General features: G+C 45.4%; 1 protein-coding gene across 1 annotated transcript in view; it reads right to left on the bottom strand.

Moving 5' to 3' along the window:
• Nucleotides 1–16144, bottom strand: part of PRKCZ (protein kinase C zeta) — a 243018-nt gene that overhangs the window by 26838 nt on the left and 200036 nt on the right. Inside the window, exons 11-12 of the mRNA XM_027855466.1 lie at nt 12532–12629; nt 351–437 (exon numbers count right to left, since the gene is read on the bottom strand). Coding sequence (XP_027711267.1) covers nt 351–437; nt 12532–12629 — 185 coding nt within the window. The remainder of the gene's footprint in view (nt 1–350; nt 438–12531; nt 12630–16144) is intronic.

Raw genomic sequence — 16144 nt, 5'->3', positions numbered from 1 at the left:
ACACACACACACACACACACACACACACACACACACACACACACACAGAGTGCCTAAGATCAGTAAGACCAGTACGAATCCTGTCCAGGTGACCCAGGTCAAGTCACCTTAATGTCTCTGAGCCTCAGTTTCTTCATAAAATGGGGCTAATGGCACCTAGTTCCCAGGACTATTGTGAGAATAAGAGATGTTATCTGTAAAATGCTTAGAGAACCAACTTTAAAAAGATGGGTAGAGAGACGAGGCACTGATTAAATGCAATTCTTCATTAGCATTCTATCCAAACAGCATCTGGTTTTCCAATTGTCATTGGTGACAACACCAGGGACAGAGCGCTGCCTGCAACATACCTGGCGTGCTCCTCCGGAAGCTTTCTTTGCCTTTGCATATGAAACATGAGATCCCCTCCATTCACATACTCGATGACAAGGAATAATCTGGAAGAGAGAAGATCTCATCAGCAGCAGGCAGCTAGCTCCCCCGGGGAAGAAGGAACTCTGATGTTTCCGGCACAATTCAATCTGTAGCAGCTTAGATTTGATGGGGAAACCATATTGCAGGGGAGGAAAAGAACCCACCAAGAAAAATACTTCAGCAGAAGTTTCATAAGCCACCCTCTACAGACAACTGGAAATGAACCTTAAAGGAACGAGACTTTTTAAAAATCTTAAACCAAACCAAAACATATATTGGAATGAGCACCATTTTGTTTGAAGCAGTCACCTGGATGACGCCCTGTTTATCCTCTCAAGGGGACTATTTGCTCCAACTATTTTGTAAATATGTTTGTTTTTAAAGGATCTGCACATTCTTTAGATTTACTTGCAATTTCCAGACCCAGCACTCCATTACCCATTTCTTTGCACAAACTACCACCCATGTCTAAAATGCCTTCCCTCGTCACATCCGTCTCTCTGAATCGTAAGCGGCCTTCGAGGCCCATATGGGATACCTTCCAGGGAAGGGGAAGCCTTCCAGATCCCCTAGAGTGTTGGTGGCTTCGCCCTCTTCAAAGCAGCTTGTATTTGTTTCTCTTTGTACATGTTGCTTGCCCTTGATAGAATATAAGCTCCCTGAGGGCAGGAGCCATTTTCTGTTTTGTTTTTGAGCCTTGGCATGAAGGTACGTGTTAAATAAATCCTTGCTGGGTTGAATGAAATAGAATGATCCCATTCCAAAGAAGGCTGTGATTGGAGCCCATAATCTTGGGGATCTTGTGATTGGCCGAAGTTCATTCACCACGTGTATTTTGCAGGAAGGGGGAGAAGCGGCACACGCAACCATTCCTCCCAGGCACCAAGGGTCAAGTGATGAAGAAGCCCAGATACCAAGAGCATGAGCCTTTTGGATTTCCGTGGGCCTATCAAGCTAGGTTTTCACTCAAATATTGTCAATGGAGAAACTGGGGATGCTAAATGGGGTCATTCTAGAAATCAGAAGACAGAAATCTCTGTCCCTTGCACGTGCATGCAATTTGCTGAAAGAGTTCCAAGTCATTCGGCATTGGGACTGGTAAACAAAGCTGGTCGCCTAGGCTTCCGGATGAACAACAAGGTCCGACGGGAGCTCGCCCACTCACTCTGAAGGAGATTCCTGATGTCGAGGCCCCAGGGGACTTTGAGCCCCACCAGCATCCCAGGACTGTGATGCTCATCTCCAGCCTCCAGGCCTTTGCATCGATTCCACACCCGGAATGTCCTCCCTCCTCTACCTCGGTCTCTCGGAGCTCCCAGCTCCCATCCAGGCTCAGCTCCAGTGTCTACAAATGGCCTCCCCTGATTCCCCCCCAACCCACACCCCTAGTTATTAACGCTCACTGCCTCCAAATCCCTAGGATTTATTTGTTCTATTTCCTGTCTTTACTCATTGGTGGGGTGGGCAGGTTGTATCTAGTCTAAGACATAAGCTGCGGGCTGGCGGAGGCTGCCTTTCTTTTAATAGGCACTCAATTAATGCTGATGGATTGACCAATTGTGTCCCTAGAACCTAACATGGTGCTTGGCACATAGTAGGTGCTTATATAAATGTCAGCAAGGCTTCCTGTTATTAATGAGATCAGAGATGTATTGGGGAACATGGAAGACACATCGCATTTTTTGGGCATGCCTGGACTTGATTTGATCACATTTGGAGAACTCAGAAACAGACACACATGGAAAAGGCAGCATCTGAGCCTTTCAGAAATGCTGTCTCTTGTCTCATGACAGGGTCCTTCTGATCTCCCCTCTCTCTCACCCAAGCAAAGTCGGCATCCACTCACTGGAAAACACAGACCAGCCATAGCCAGCATATTTATATGAAAAGTGCATGGGACAAGAGAGATGATTTAGAGAAGGGAAGGAGGAAAAGCAGAAAGAGACAAGAGAGTCAACAAGAGAGGCCACTGTGGGGAGGGGATGAGCTATTCATGAAAAACATTCATTCATTCATTCATTCATTTGCTTGGTACCTAATGATTAAGTGTAGAGCACTGTGCTAGGATCAGGAGGGCAGGCACAGGTGAAATAACTTCCCTAGGGTGGCCCAGAGTGTCTGAGGCAGGTCTCCCTAACTCCAGGCCCAGCACGTTACCCACCATTCCCCTTAGCTGCCTCTAGTTTAAAGAGAGTGTGGCCTCCAACCTCATGGAGCTGCTTCCAGAGAGTTTCCATTCTAGCAGAGGAATACAATCTGCTCACAGATAATAATAGCTAACGTTTATATAGACCCTACTATGTGCCGGTCACTGTGCTAGGTGCTTTACAAATATTATCTCATTCGGGTCTCACCACAACCCTGGGAGGGAAGTGCTATTATTATTCCCTTTTACAGATAAGGAAACTGAGGCAAACAGTGGTGAAGTGACTTGCCCAGGGTCACAAAGCTAGGAAGTATCTGAGGCTGGATTTGAACTCTGACACCCAGCCGTCCCTAATACAACAACATAAATGCATACAGCTCAGCAGCCTGGAAGGGCACAGACCCTTGGCGCAATACCACTTAAAAGGATTAGTAAAAGAAGGAGCAGAGTCATTCTACAAGACACTTAGACTGTTAGCTTCTTGAGAGCAGGGACCGTCTTTTGCCCTTCTTCGTATTGCTTTGCACTTAGCACAGTGCCTGGCATACAGAAGGTGCCTACTGAATGCTTATTGACTAAGGAGCAATGGCAGGGAGTCCTCCCAGCTCTCCCTGATACTCTAGGATTAGGGTGAGGTTCTTCTCCCAAGGCAAAGGCAGTTGAGAGCTATAAAGAGTCTCACGTCACCCAGGGACACATTAACTTGACATCTGCCTAAGACCAGCTACCAGTCGGATTCGAGACAAGTATTAATTAGGTGCCTACTGTGTGCACAGTGCCGGATGCCGAGTGGGAGGTACCAGACAAACAAAAGCAGTCCCTCCTCCCAAGGAGTCTACATTCTATTGGAGAATACACAGATAGATAAAAACAAGACAATCTGAGCAAGGAGATGCACCTGGCAGGCCGCTAAATTCCCAAGTGCTTTCTGAATCAGAGAACGGCCATCCCCGTGGGAAAGGGGATTCAGAGGGTGGTCGAGGAAGACGCTCTAAAAAAATCTGAGAAATACCTCGATCTGAGAGCCCTCTGCTGACAGTTATCAAGATCAGAAACAATATGCCTGAGAATAGGAAATGAAACACGACCCAGCCAAAGAGAACCATCAGGTTACTGACAAGGCTAATTCAGCCTCAACAAGGTCAGGAGGGAAAGGAGGGGGAAAAACAAGCCTGATGGATCAGTCTCCCTGCCCCCCTCCTCATCATAAAGGAGGGTGACCTGCTTCCAACAGGCAGGAAACTGGGCCGATTCCCATGCCAGGGAAAGGAAGCTTAATCCATCATCAATGGATTCTCAGCTGGAAGAACGTGAGCTCTTCCTTCAGCAGTAAAAAGTGAGGTGAGATCAGGGACTGTCTTTTGCCCTTCTATGTAAGACAGGTGGCCAAAGCCTTTCCCACTTGTTCAGTCCTCCAAGAGCTCTCTATCCACGGGCACGGACTTTGAGACCCCATGATCAGACTGGCACGACAAACAGAAGAATACATAAGAATAAGACAGGAATGGAAGAGTTTGGGTTTTTTAGTCCACACCTGTGATCTCACCAGTGTAAGGACTTCCCAGGGAGGGACTTCCTTCTATCAATGCCGATGAGCACCTGTCCTGAAACTCACAGCCTTGGAGAGCTGCCACTGGGAAGTTATTCGGTCCGCATAGATAGTGAGTGTCTGAAGCCAGATGTGAACTCAGGTCTTCTTGACTCCAGACCTGGGACGCTATTCACTGTGCCACCTGGGGGCCCCTAGCTCATTAGAGCTGGTCTGACTAACCGTCTTCTCCCTGTGCTTTTGAACTGAGTTTTCAGCATTTTAGGCAATGTAGATGCAAAGTGCGGGAGAACAGGCCGTTTGGTCTGTCACCATCTGGCAGGTGAGCCATTCCAAACCCTTCCTCCTAAGCTGGAGTTTTAAATTCTGACAATGACAAACCGACTTATACATTTAAAACGGAAATGTGCCCTTTTAATCTTCTTTTTCTTAAAGTTTTATTAATGCTTTTTGCTCCTTGCACTAGAGATTCCCAAAGACTCCCTTCTTTGTAGACCCCTCCCTTGTAACCAAGAAGCACAGTCACATATGCACCATTCCACACCCACAGCCCACCACCTCTCTCCTGAGATTATAGGATTCTGGACCTGCTCTTCCCTGGATCCCATATTCAGCCAGCCAGCCAGCCATTTTTCCAGTAGAATGTAACCTTCCTAAGGGTAAAAACTGTTTGTCATCTTGACATCCATCTTGCCCTCCCCGAAGCATCAGCACACTTGACCAGCCACTTGTGCTGGACACTCTCTGGGTTTCTGGAACATGGCTCTCTTTCTGTTTCCCCTCCCCCTTCTCTGACCACTCTGTCTCAGTCTCCTCTGGGATCATCACTTATGCCCTGATCCATAACTATGGATGGCTCTGTCCTGGGCCCTTTGCACTTTCTCCCAACACCAGTGCTTAACACAGTGAGGTCTGCACACAGTAGGTGCTCAATAAATGTTTATTGATTGATTGGTTGATCTCAGTGCTCACATCCCTTCCCATGTTTGTAGATGACCTCCAGATTCATGTCTAGCCCTGGTCTTTCTCCTGATGTCCAAGGCCTGTTGATCATCTGTACCCGGATATCCTGCAGGCACCTCAAATTCAACACGGCCAAAACAAAACTTAATGATCTTCCTTCTCAAAACTTTCTCCTCATCTGAGCTTCCCAATTCCCCGTGAAGGGCACCACTATTCTATATTTAAACCTCAGTTAGCGTCAACATCTCACTCTCGTCCATCCCACATATCTAATAGATCACCACCTTCTCAATTCAACCTCCACAACATCTTACACTGGCCTGTTCCCTTCATTGACAAGGCTAAGGACTAGTATGGTGGCTTCTGTACTTGTCTCTCTGCTTCCAGACTATTCCTTTCTGATCCATCCCCCACCTAATTTCCAAGGGGGACATACCTAAGGTACGTGCCTGACCACGTCATCCTTTGGCTCTACAAACCTCAGTGACTCCCTACTAACTGCAGCATCACACGTCGACTCCTGTAACATGTAAAGCTTTTCATGGTCTGGCTTCAAGACTCATCTCCCACTAAGCTCGCTCACACAGCTTCCATTCCCTGGACGTGCTCTTCACTCACCTCCCTCCATGCCTTCCCCTGGCCTGTACCTCACACCCAGAGTGCTCTCCCTTCCTCACCTAGATCGCTTTCAGACTTAACTCAAATGCATCCTCCTACAAAAAGCCCCCAGCTGTCAGTGCTTTAAGATGTCCCCTCCCCAATTACTTAGTTTATATTTCCTTTTTAGTTCTCTGTCACATGTTTTTTCACTTCAGTCAAATGTAAACTCATTGAAGGCAAATGCTATTTCCTCATTGTCTTTCTATCTTCAGCATCAAACATGGTACCTGGTATAGGGCAGGCACTTACTGAATGTCTGTCAAATGGATGAATAGTTTAGATTAGATCACTGGTGTCAAACTCAAGTAGAAATGGAGCCTAAACCATACATAAGGATGGTTAAATTAATATTATTTTAATAATTAATATTATAATAGTATATATTACATACTATTATAATATTGATGTAAACTAATATTAGTTTAATTAATTACAATCTAATTAATATTAGATTGTAAGTTCCTTGAGGGCACGGCTTTCTTTTGCCCCTTTTTTTATCTGCAGAATTTAGCACAGTACCTGGTACCTAGTAGAAACTTAGTAAATGTTAATGATTGAAATATGAACTTAGAAAACCACATATTAACATTATCTATGTTCTATTGTGTTTTTATTTATTTTGTTAAATATTTCCCTATTACATTTTAATCTGGCCCCCATTGAACTAGGCAATGTCTCAGGGCAGCATGTAAGGCCCCTCTCATCTCTCAGAGTCAGAGAGTCATTAATTAATTTGCAGTTTTTGTTTTCACCCATCACATTTATTTCTACTTCTCCCCTCCGCAAAGAGCTATGCTGTGTAACAGAAGGAAAAAAAAGCAGCTCAGAAAAACTAACCAACACACTGATCTTGTCTGACAGTGTATGCAATATCCCTCCCAATTCTGTTCCTCACTCTCCAAATCTAAACCATGTCTCCTCTTATTCCCTTAAATGTACCATGCTCTGACTTAGTAAAAGTCAAGGATGGTTTCCTCATTGGGAGAGGGAGGGAAGAAGAAAATAAGCATTTATATCATGCCTACTATATACCTGGCTCTGAACTAAGTGATTTTATAAATATTATTTCATTTCATCATTTTTATCTATTTTCATTATCTCACTAATTGTCTAGTAAACAGACCATAATGGTTTGCTACATGTCACGGCCCAGCTCACATCCCATCCCCTCCATGAGGTCAAAGAATGATGGAGTCAGACAGTTGGAAGCGACCTCAGGGGCACCTGATCTCTGGCTGAGATGAAGCTCAGGCATCATCTTGGGCCTGAAGCTTTTCCTGATTCCTCCCTCCCTGACTACCTCATCTCCTACTATTTAATTTCAAATTATATTTTAATCACTTTAAATTTATGCTGAATGTGCTTATTTATGTTCTTGTCTCCCCCGCTCCAATGTAAGTACATTGCCAGTATAGGGATAGAGAAGCACAGCGAATAGTGTGGGCTCTAGAATTCTATCTGTCCGGCTATTTTTCCAGCTTTGGCCTGAGCCTGCAGTTAGATCATAATGCTTTATTTATGGTCATTAACATCATTGACACGGCAACAGGCTCACGTCATATACACAGGTGCTCCAGGTTCATTGCGGGACAAAGCAGCAAAGTCAAGGGAGAGCTAGACAGAACATGCAGGGGTGCTCACCAGTCCTCGAAGACCAACGCAAAGAATGGCAAAGAATGCCCAAAGTGTAAGGCCAAATGCTTCACGGAAGTTCCTCCGCTCCCCCCGCCCCCAGGTCAGAACTCTATTTATTAGCTTTGCTCAAGTGACCCGTTCAGAATCCCAGAATCAGAGAAGGGATCTCCAAGGCCATGTTGGTGCAGGAGAAGAAGCATTGGTTCTAGGGTCAGAGGACCTTTAAAGTAGAACACAAGATGAGAGCTCTCCAGTCTTCTAACATTTTACTGCCCTTTACGTATTCAATGATTCCACCATCCTGGCCTCCCTGGTATTTCCAGCCCACAGCACTCCACCTCCATACCTTTTCATTGGCTATTACCTATATCTAGAATGCCACCTCTATACCAGGGCCTATACTTTTATTTCCACACCTTCCTTTAAGACTCAACTCAAATCCCACCTTCTAAAGGAGGTCCTTCCTGGTCCTTTCCCATTGGTAGTACCTTCCCTCTGAGATTACCACCCATTTATACTGTATAGCTTAGGATACATAGTTGATTGAATGTTGATTCCCAATAGATTGTAAGCTCCCCTGTTTGTGCCCTTCTTTTTATCTCCAGTAATTAGCATGGTGCCTGGCACATAGTAGGTACTTAATAAACGCTTGCTGGCCAATGGATTGATTCTACTTTTGCACTGTTCTGATGTTATAGGACCTAGCAAAGGGCAAGGGGACAGAGAGCTAGAAAGGACGGCAGAGGTCTCCAACTTTTAGATCCTGGGCAGTTCACCAAATATTTTACTCACTAATTTATTTGGCAGGTGGCTACTGCTACCATTAGGGACTCCTGAGCATAACTGACCTTAGCCCAACTGAATCTGATCAATCATATTTCTGGAAGCCTTTCTTTTTCATCATGCTGGTGCTCCTGGGAGCACAGTTACCTGTCCTGGATGTAACGAAGTTAAAACACTGTCCTTGGTTCCTGATTCACAAAAGGAAGGGGCAGGTCTGCTCAGCTTAGACCTAGGGTTAAACCCTGATGGGAGTTTCAGGGCTGGGGGCTGCTTGGGAGAAGCCCTGGCCGTTTAAGGACCGGGCTGAGCTGTAGGATGACTCAAAGAGATGTAACCTTTGGCTGAGTAGTCAAAAACATTGATTCCTAGGACCTGGGTCACAGCATATAACTGATGCATATAATTAAAATTCATACCTGTAATACTACAATTTGTACTACAATTGGGCTTTGTTTTGGATTTGTTATATTGTTCTTCCTCAGAGAAGAAGAATCCCAGGGAACAAAGCAGGATGCTTCTGTTTACTCCTTTGTTCACAGGGCTATTAACTGACAGGAGCCAGTTTGAGGGGGTGGGGAGGGGGAGTGGAGGGGGTGGAGACAACAAGCTGGTCAGAGACATGGGCATGCCTTCTCTGTACGACCAACAGCTGTCCACAAGCACAGCATTTCTCCCATCTGCCCCTTCATGCAGATTCATGCAAACACCACCCAAATTCAGGACCTCATCACCTCACGCTTGGATTACTGAAATGGCCACATTATGGGGCTCCCTGGGCTTAATACCCTAACTCTACCAACTCTGTCCTCTTTCCAATTAGCTCTCCAACGTGCTAGCAAAGTGACTTTCCTAAGGTTCAAGTTGGACCACATCACTCCTCAGCTCAGTAAAGTCCAGTGGCTCCAACTGACCCTCTGATAAAATAAGAAATCCTTAGCATGGAATTTAAGGTCAATCCTAATCTGAGGTCCACCTGCTTTTCTATTTTCCATTACTCTCTAATTCAGGCATTCTATTTTCCAGCCAATCCGGACAACTAAGTTTCCCTGAAACTTGGCATGACACCTCACACGTTACATTAATTACTGCCAGCAGGTTCCGGGCCATCTGACGACAATATCATTTTGCTCCATGGACGCTCGCTCTTTCTGGTCTTGACATCTTCCTCAAGGAACGGCACTGAAGTCAACCCTGCCACTGTTACTAGAAAGGGCGTGTGGCTTTACTCACCGTCCCTTTTTTTTTTTTTGGTGAGGCAATTAGAGTTAAGTGACTTGCCAAGGGTCACACAGCTAGTAAGTGTCAAGTGTTTGATCTGAGGCCAGATTTGAACTCAGGTCCTCCTGACTTCAGGGCCGGTGCTCTATCCACTGCACCACCTAGCTGCCCCTCCACTCACCATCTTTGCGACATCCCAGACTCAAAGTTCCCTCTCTGCCTCTGTGGACAGGTCTTTCTTTTGTTTTCTTATTGTAGAATGTGAAAGAGCTGGATATGATCTCAATGGCCAACCAGTTCAACATATTCAAGAATATAATCCCCTGGTAGAGTAAACACTTAATAAATCCTTTTCATTCATTCATAACTGGAAAAGGACGCACTCTATGGCATCACGACCAGTGGTCCTCCAGATATTGCCTGAAGCCTTCCAGTAAGGGGGAAACTCACTACCTTCAGAAACTGCCCATCCTACTTTGGAACAAATTCTCATTGCTGGGGAGTTTGTCCTGCCCAATCAAAAATAAGCACATAGAAACAAACTCTATAAAAGACAAATGGGAAATAATCAGAGATTGGAAAGCATTAGTATTAGGGGGAATCAGGCAAAACCTCCTGTAGCAAGTGGGATTTTAGCTGAGACATGATGGAAGCTTGGGAAGTCAATAGTGTGATGTAGGTGCTTCCATTATTCCCACTTACAGATGGGTAAACTGAGGTATGGAGAGGTTGAATGACATGTCCAGGGCCACTACATAGTAAGTGTCTGAGCTGGGATTCAAACTCAGGTCTTCCTTACTCTACATCCAATGCCCTCTCCAGTGTGACAAGCTGCTACTGTACTGTCTATGACACATGATTTAGCACCTAATTATACTTTGTCTCAAACTGTTGACTCATGTCAAGTAAATTCATATTTTTGTTCCCTAAGACTCAGCTCAGATGCCACCTTCTGTGAGGGAACTATGACAGTCCCTCACCCCTGGACTGCTCCCCAACGCCCCAGGTGCTAAAGCCTTTCCCTCGAACGTTAACTCCCAGATACTGTCTAGACAGGGTGTCTCTCAAGTTTTAATAGCATTTCGGTGTTGTTATTCAGCCATGTCTGACTCTCCGTGATTCAGTCATAACACCATTTGGGAACTTCTTGGCAGATGTACTGGAGTGGTTTGCCGTTTCCTTCACCAGATCATTTTATAGATGAGGAAACTGAGGCAAACAGAAAACAGAGTTAAGTGACTTGCCCAGGGTCATACAGTAAGTGTCTGAAGCTGAATCTGAACTCAAGTCTTCCTTACCTGTGTTCCCTTGGGCAAGTCACTCCCCATCTCTGAGCCTCAATTTCCTTATCTATAAAATGAAAGAGCTGGATGCAATCAATGAGTCCCCTTCAGACTTGAGCTATATGAGCCTATGATCTGTTTTCCTAATTCAGAATGACTTAGGATCTCATGGGATTTAGGGTTGGAATGTGAATGAGAATAATTGTTACTATGAACACAAATGGGGCACTGAAAACGCCATTATCAAGGCTTGCAAAGCACTTTCCATACAGCATCTTATTTGATCCTTAGGTCAAGTAATTCAACTAGCAAAGAAACTGAGGCACACAGCAGCGGCGTGTCCCAGGTCACACAGAGCACGTGGCAAAGCCAGGATCTTAACCCGGGTCCTTGGAGTCCAAATCCAGGGCTCCTGACAATGAACTAGCCTTTTATAAAAGCTTTACCTGCCCACCAGTAGTGAGAGGCTTATTCCCTGGAATATGAGGGTCAACGATATCATGCCTAATAGACACTCACGGCAAGAGAGGTCGCATATTATTAGGCATTGGCCGACCACTTGCACTCCGCCTTGAGATTAGACCCCAGGAATGGCCATTCCATGATGCTGAATTGGAGGCGCAAGTCAAGAGTGGCTAAATGGGGCACACGTGCACACGTGCACATACACGCACAGCCCAGAAAGGAGAGATGGTCTGCAGGAACAGATGAGAGTCGGGAATGCCGTCTAGGAATTGATCACGTCCACCCATCTGCAGCCCACCAACGCCAGACAGCTCATCACAAACCCACTGCACTCCGGGGAGCCGAAAGAAGACCTGAAGGCAGCACGCAAAAAGGAGGCGCGGCACTCATCCACTGAACAGTTTAAAATCTGGAAGTCACCACCCGCAAGGTGATTCCTTAAACCAATCAGATGGTCGTCAGTGAAGGAAGCGGAGGCATCAGAGGACGTTCATCGAAGGGGGTAAAATGCAAAAAGTGCAGAGCTTGGAATCCCTGCCCCACCGCCTGTTACCTGGGTGCCCTGACCTTCCCAGGCTTATTTTATTCTTCTCTGGCAAGAGGCAAACGATGCATCCAGCCTCAGACACTTATGGGCTGCGTGACCCTGGGCAGGGCACTCAACCCTGTTTGCCTCAGTTTCCTCATCTGTCAAATAAGCTGGAGAAGGAAATGGCAAACCACTCCGGTATCTCTGCCAAGAAAACCCCAGACGGGGTCATGAAGAGTCAGACACGACTGAAACAACTGAACAATATTACCTCTGGTTATGTCCTATCCTTAACTAGATAGAAAGCTCTCTGAGGGCAGGATCGGTTTCATTTAGTTCTCTGGATCCCGGGTGCCAAGCAGAGGATCTGGCACCTGGCAGATGGTTAGGTAATGCTTACTAATTTGGATGGAGCCCAGGGGAAGCCAAACCTAACTTTCTTGGAAGTCTAGGTGGTGCTACAGTGCATTGAGCGCTGACCCTGGATTCAGAAAGGCCTGAGTTCAAATTCAGCCTCAGACCCTGGGCAAGTCTCTTCACCTCTGTTTGTCTCAGTTTCCTCATCTGTAAAATGAGAGTAATGGGAAGTACTGGCAGCATTTACCTCCCAGGGTTGTTGTGAGGATCAAATGAGAACATCATTATAAAGCACTTAGCACAGTGCCTGGCACGTAGTAGGTGCTATATAAATGTTAGCAATAATAATAGTAACAATAACAATCATAATATAATTAAGTCAATAAATCAATTACTACCACCATTATTACTGTTGTTATTATTTTTCTTTTCTGACAGCCTCTGCAGAGGGCAATCACCTTGTCTTAGAAGGAGCAAAGTTCCTGCGGTTAGGGAGGAAAGGGAGCAGTCCCTCACTCTGCTTGCTTACCGACTCGACGTCTGGAAGCAGGAGTGCAGGCCCACGAGGAATGGATTACTGGAGGCCTGTTCAAACACATGCTTCTCTGTCTGCACCCAGTCGATGTCCTGCAAGAGAACCAGCGGCACATTAGTTAGAGCCCAATGGACCCTGGAGTTAGTCAAATCAGTCGACATTTATTAAGTGCCTACTGTGTGCCAGGCGCTGTGCTAAGTGCTGGGGATTCAAAGAAGGGCAAAAGACAGTGCCTGCCCATGAGGAGATTACAATGGAACAGGGAAGCGGATGATGAACCAGCTCTTCTCAGGAGGACTGAACCTCCCTCTCTTGGTGCCCCATTCCCCCAAGTAGAAGATACTCCCAGAGGGGATGGGTGGCTTTGCTTTTCTCTTTGAACCCCCAGTGACTACCACTCCAGTGGCTTTGGCTTGTAGGTGAAACATTCACTGCATCAAACAGTTGATGAAATGAACTCAGCTGTAGAGAATTAATTATGACAAATAAGTCAAAACAAAGCCCATAAGTAAAAGTCAGGGTTGAATGATGTCCAAGGACAGATGGTGCCAACGGTTTCACAGATCTGCATAAACCAAGGATCTAGTTGGAAACAAAGTCCTCCAGCGATACAAGTACCCAGAGGGCATCCCATCGGAATGCCATCTTTTTCAGTTGAGATAAACAGAGGTAAAGAGGAAGAGGGATTTGCCTGATGTGTAGGGCATGTTGGACCAAAATGTTGAAAGTTTTGGCAAATCAAGCAACAATAATTTGTCATAATTGTGAATCAGCAGAAAAAGATCTGGAGGTTTTAGCAGAATGCAAGCTCTGAGAGTCACTGAGGGGGATACAGCAGCCCCACAGGTAATGCAAGCTGAGGCTATATCTGGAGAGGAATGGCATCCAGGGCCAAGAAGGTAATCTACTCCTTTATACTCTGCAACAGTGACTCCACATCTGGAGTATTGGGTTAAACCATAGTTTAGGAAGGATGTTGAGAGGCTTGTGGACAACTAAAAGGAGGGCAATGGTGAAGAGCCTGAAGTCCACGTTATACAAGGCTCAGCTGAAGGAACCCAGGGATGTTTAGTCTAGAAAAGAAAAGGCTTAGGGGGACATGACAACGGTTAATGAAAGAGCACTTAGAAGAGAGGATAGACTTGTTCTGCGTGGCTCCAGAGGGCCAAAGCAGCCAAGTTAGGTTTGATGTCAGGAAGGACTTCCCAATGAGGAAAGCTGTCCTGTAGTGCAGTGGGTGGTACACCCCCACTCCCTGGAGGTCTTTGAGTGGCGGCTGGAAGGCCACTTGTTGGGACTATGCAGCACATCTCTGGGGCCAAAGAAAGCGCAGAGGCAGTGCTAGGAAAGATGCAGTGCTAGGAAAGATGAGAGCCTTAGATGAGAAACAGATGTTCAGGTCACCAGAAGGCCGCTAGGGGGCACAGAGGTGAGAGCAATGGAACTGGAGTCAGAAAGACCCAAGTTAAAATCCAGCCTCAGTCATGACTAGCTGGGTGACCCTGGACAAGTCACTTTATTTCTGCTTGCCTCAGTTTCTTCATCTGTAAAACAGGATAATAATAGCACCTCCCTCCCAGGATTGCTGTGAGGATCAAATGAAATAATATTGTAATATTATTGATTAATCATTTGTTAGTGATATAATATTGATAGGCACTTTGCAAACCAAAAAGTGCTATATAAATGCTAAGCATCATCATCATCATCATCATCATCATCATCATCATCACCATCATCATCATCATCATCATCAGAGTGATGGGAAAAAAGTCACTCCCCTCATAGATGGAGAGAAACAGAAACAATCCCCGTGCAAGGAAAGGAGAAAACAAGATCCCAGCTGCACAGATAGACGTCCAGCCAGAAGGCACCGGATCTTGGAGGCCATCTAGCCCAGGCCTTCCTTGCGCCCCCCAAACTGTGCAGATGAGGAAACTGAGGCCCAGGAAGTTGGAATGATTTCCCCAAAGCCACATAGATGGGAAGTAACAGGGCAGGGCCTTGAACCTACGTCCTCTGACTCCATACTGGGTACTCTTATGCTGGAACACACAGCCTTCCAAAGACACCCCCTAAAAACAGGATTTCTTCTCTGAAGATCTCTTTCCATTTACACTGTATGTATCTTGTATTGCATGCTGTCTCCCTCTTAAGAATGGGGGTTCCTCAAGGGTAGGGGCAGTGCTTTTGTTTTTCTTTATATCTTTAGAATGCATGGGCAAAGAGTTGGCACTGAATGTTTGCTGACCGACTGAATGATTGACACTTGGGGGCAAAGTAACCCCATATCTGCCATGGCGCCCAAGAACAAGGTGCTAACACAAGAGTGATCCAGGCACAAGGGATGAAACCATTCTGTGTCGGCACAGCTGAGAGACCCCCGCTGGATATGGATTCACAAAGAACCATGCATGATTCTCACTTTGGATATTTACTAGACATTCTAACTAGACTCAGTGAGGAGGCACACTGGATGCAGCGCTGGGCGTGGAGGAAAGAAGACCTGGGTTCACATCCAGCCTCAGATGCTTATTAGATACGTTATTCGGGGGAAATCACCTCACCTCAGCCTGCCTCTGCTTCCTCTTCTGTAAAATGGGGATAATAATACTTCAATCCTACTTCACACAAGTGTTGTAAGGACCAAATGAGATTACATTTTTGAAGTGTCTGGCACATGATAAACATTATATAAATGTTATTTATTACTGCTACTACTACCACCACCACCACCACTACTACCACTAGCAGACATTCTAACTAAAGCAGCTAGAGGGCAAAGAGGACAGAGCAATGGACCTGGAGTCCAGAACACCCAAGTTCAAATCCAGCCTCAGATACAGACTCACTTTGTGACCCTGGGAAAGTCACTTAATTTCTGTTTGTCTCAGTTTCTTCATCTGTAAAATGTGAATGATGATAGGATCAACCTCTCAGGGTTGTTATGAGAATCAAATGTGATAATAATTGTAAAGTGCAAACCTGAAAGTGCCGTATGAATGCTTACTCTCCCTCCTCTACCCACTACCACCGTTACAACTACTACCATTACCACTACTAACTACTCCTCCAGCCCCACATCTTACTACTACCACTAACTACTAATTACCACTACTATTACTTCTAACTCCTCCTCCTCCCCCTAACTACTACTAGTGCTACTACTAGTACTACTACTAACTACCCCTTTACTACACTATTAACTCATCCTCCTCCCCCCATCCCACCTTGTCCTACAACCACTAACTACTACTAGTACTGACTACTACTATTACTAACTCCTCCTCCTCCCACTCTTCCTCTTTTCATTATAACTACTAACTCCTCCTCCTCTTCCTACTACTACTATTACTAATACTACTAACTATTACTAGTACCAGTAACTACCACTATTATTACCAATTTCTCCTCCCTTTACAACTAACTACTAACCTCCTCCTAATTACTACAATTACTAACTACTACTATTATTAACTCCTGCTTTTCCCATCCTACTCTTACTACTACTACTACCACCTACTATTAGTACTAATACTAACTAACCCTATGACTATGATTACTACTACTACTAACTACCACTATTATTACTAATTTCTCTTCCCAT

This window comes from Vombatus ursinus, unplaced genomic scaffold (genome assembly GCF_900497805.2).
Source record: "Vombatus ursinus unplaced genomic scaffold, bare-nosed wombat genome assembly UNPS02010822.1, whole genome shotgun sequence".
In the NCBI taxonomy this organism is placed as follows: Eukaryota; Metazoa; Chordata; class Mammalia; order Diprotodontia; family Vombatidae; genus Vombatus; species Vombatus ursinus.
This window is presented reverse-complemented; position numbering and strand designations above follow the sequence as displayed.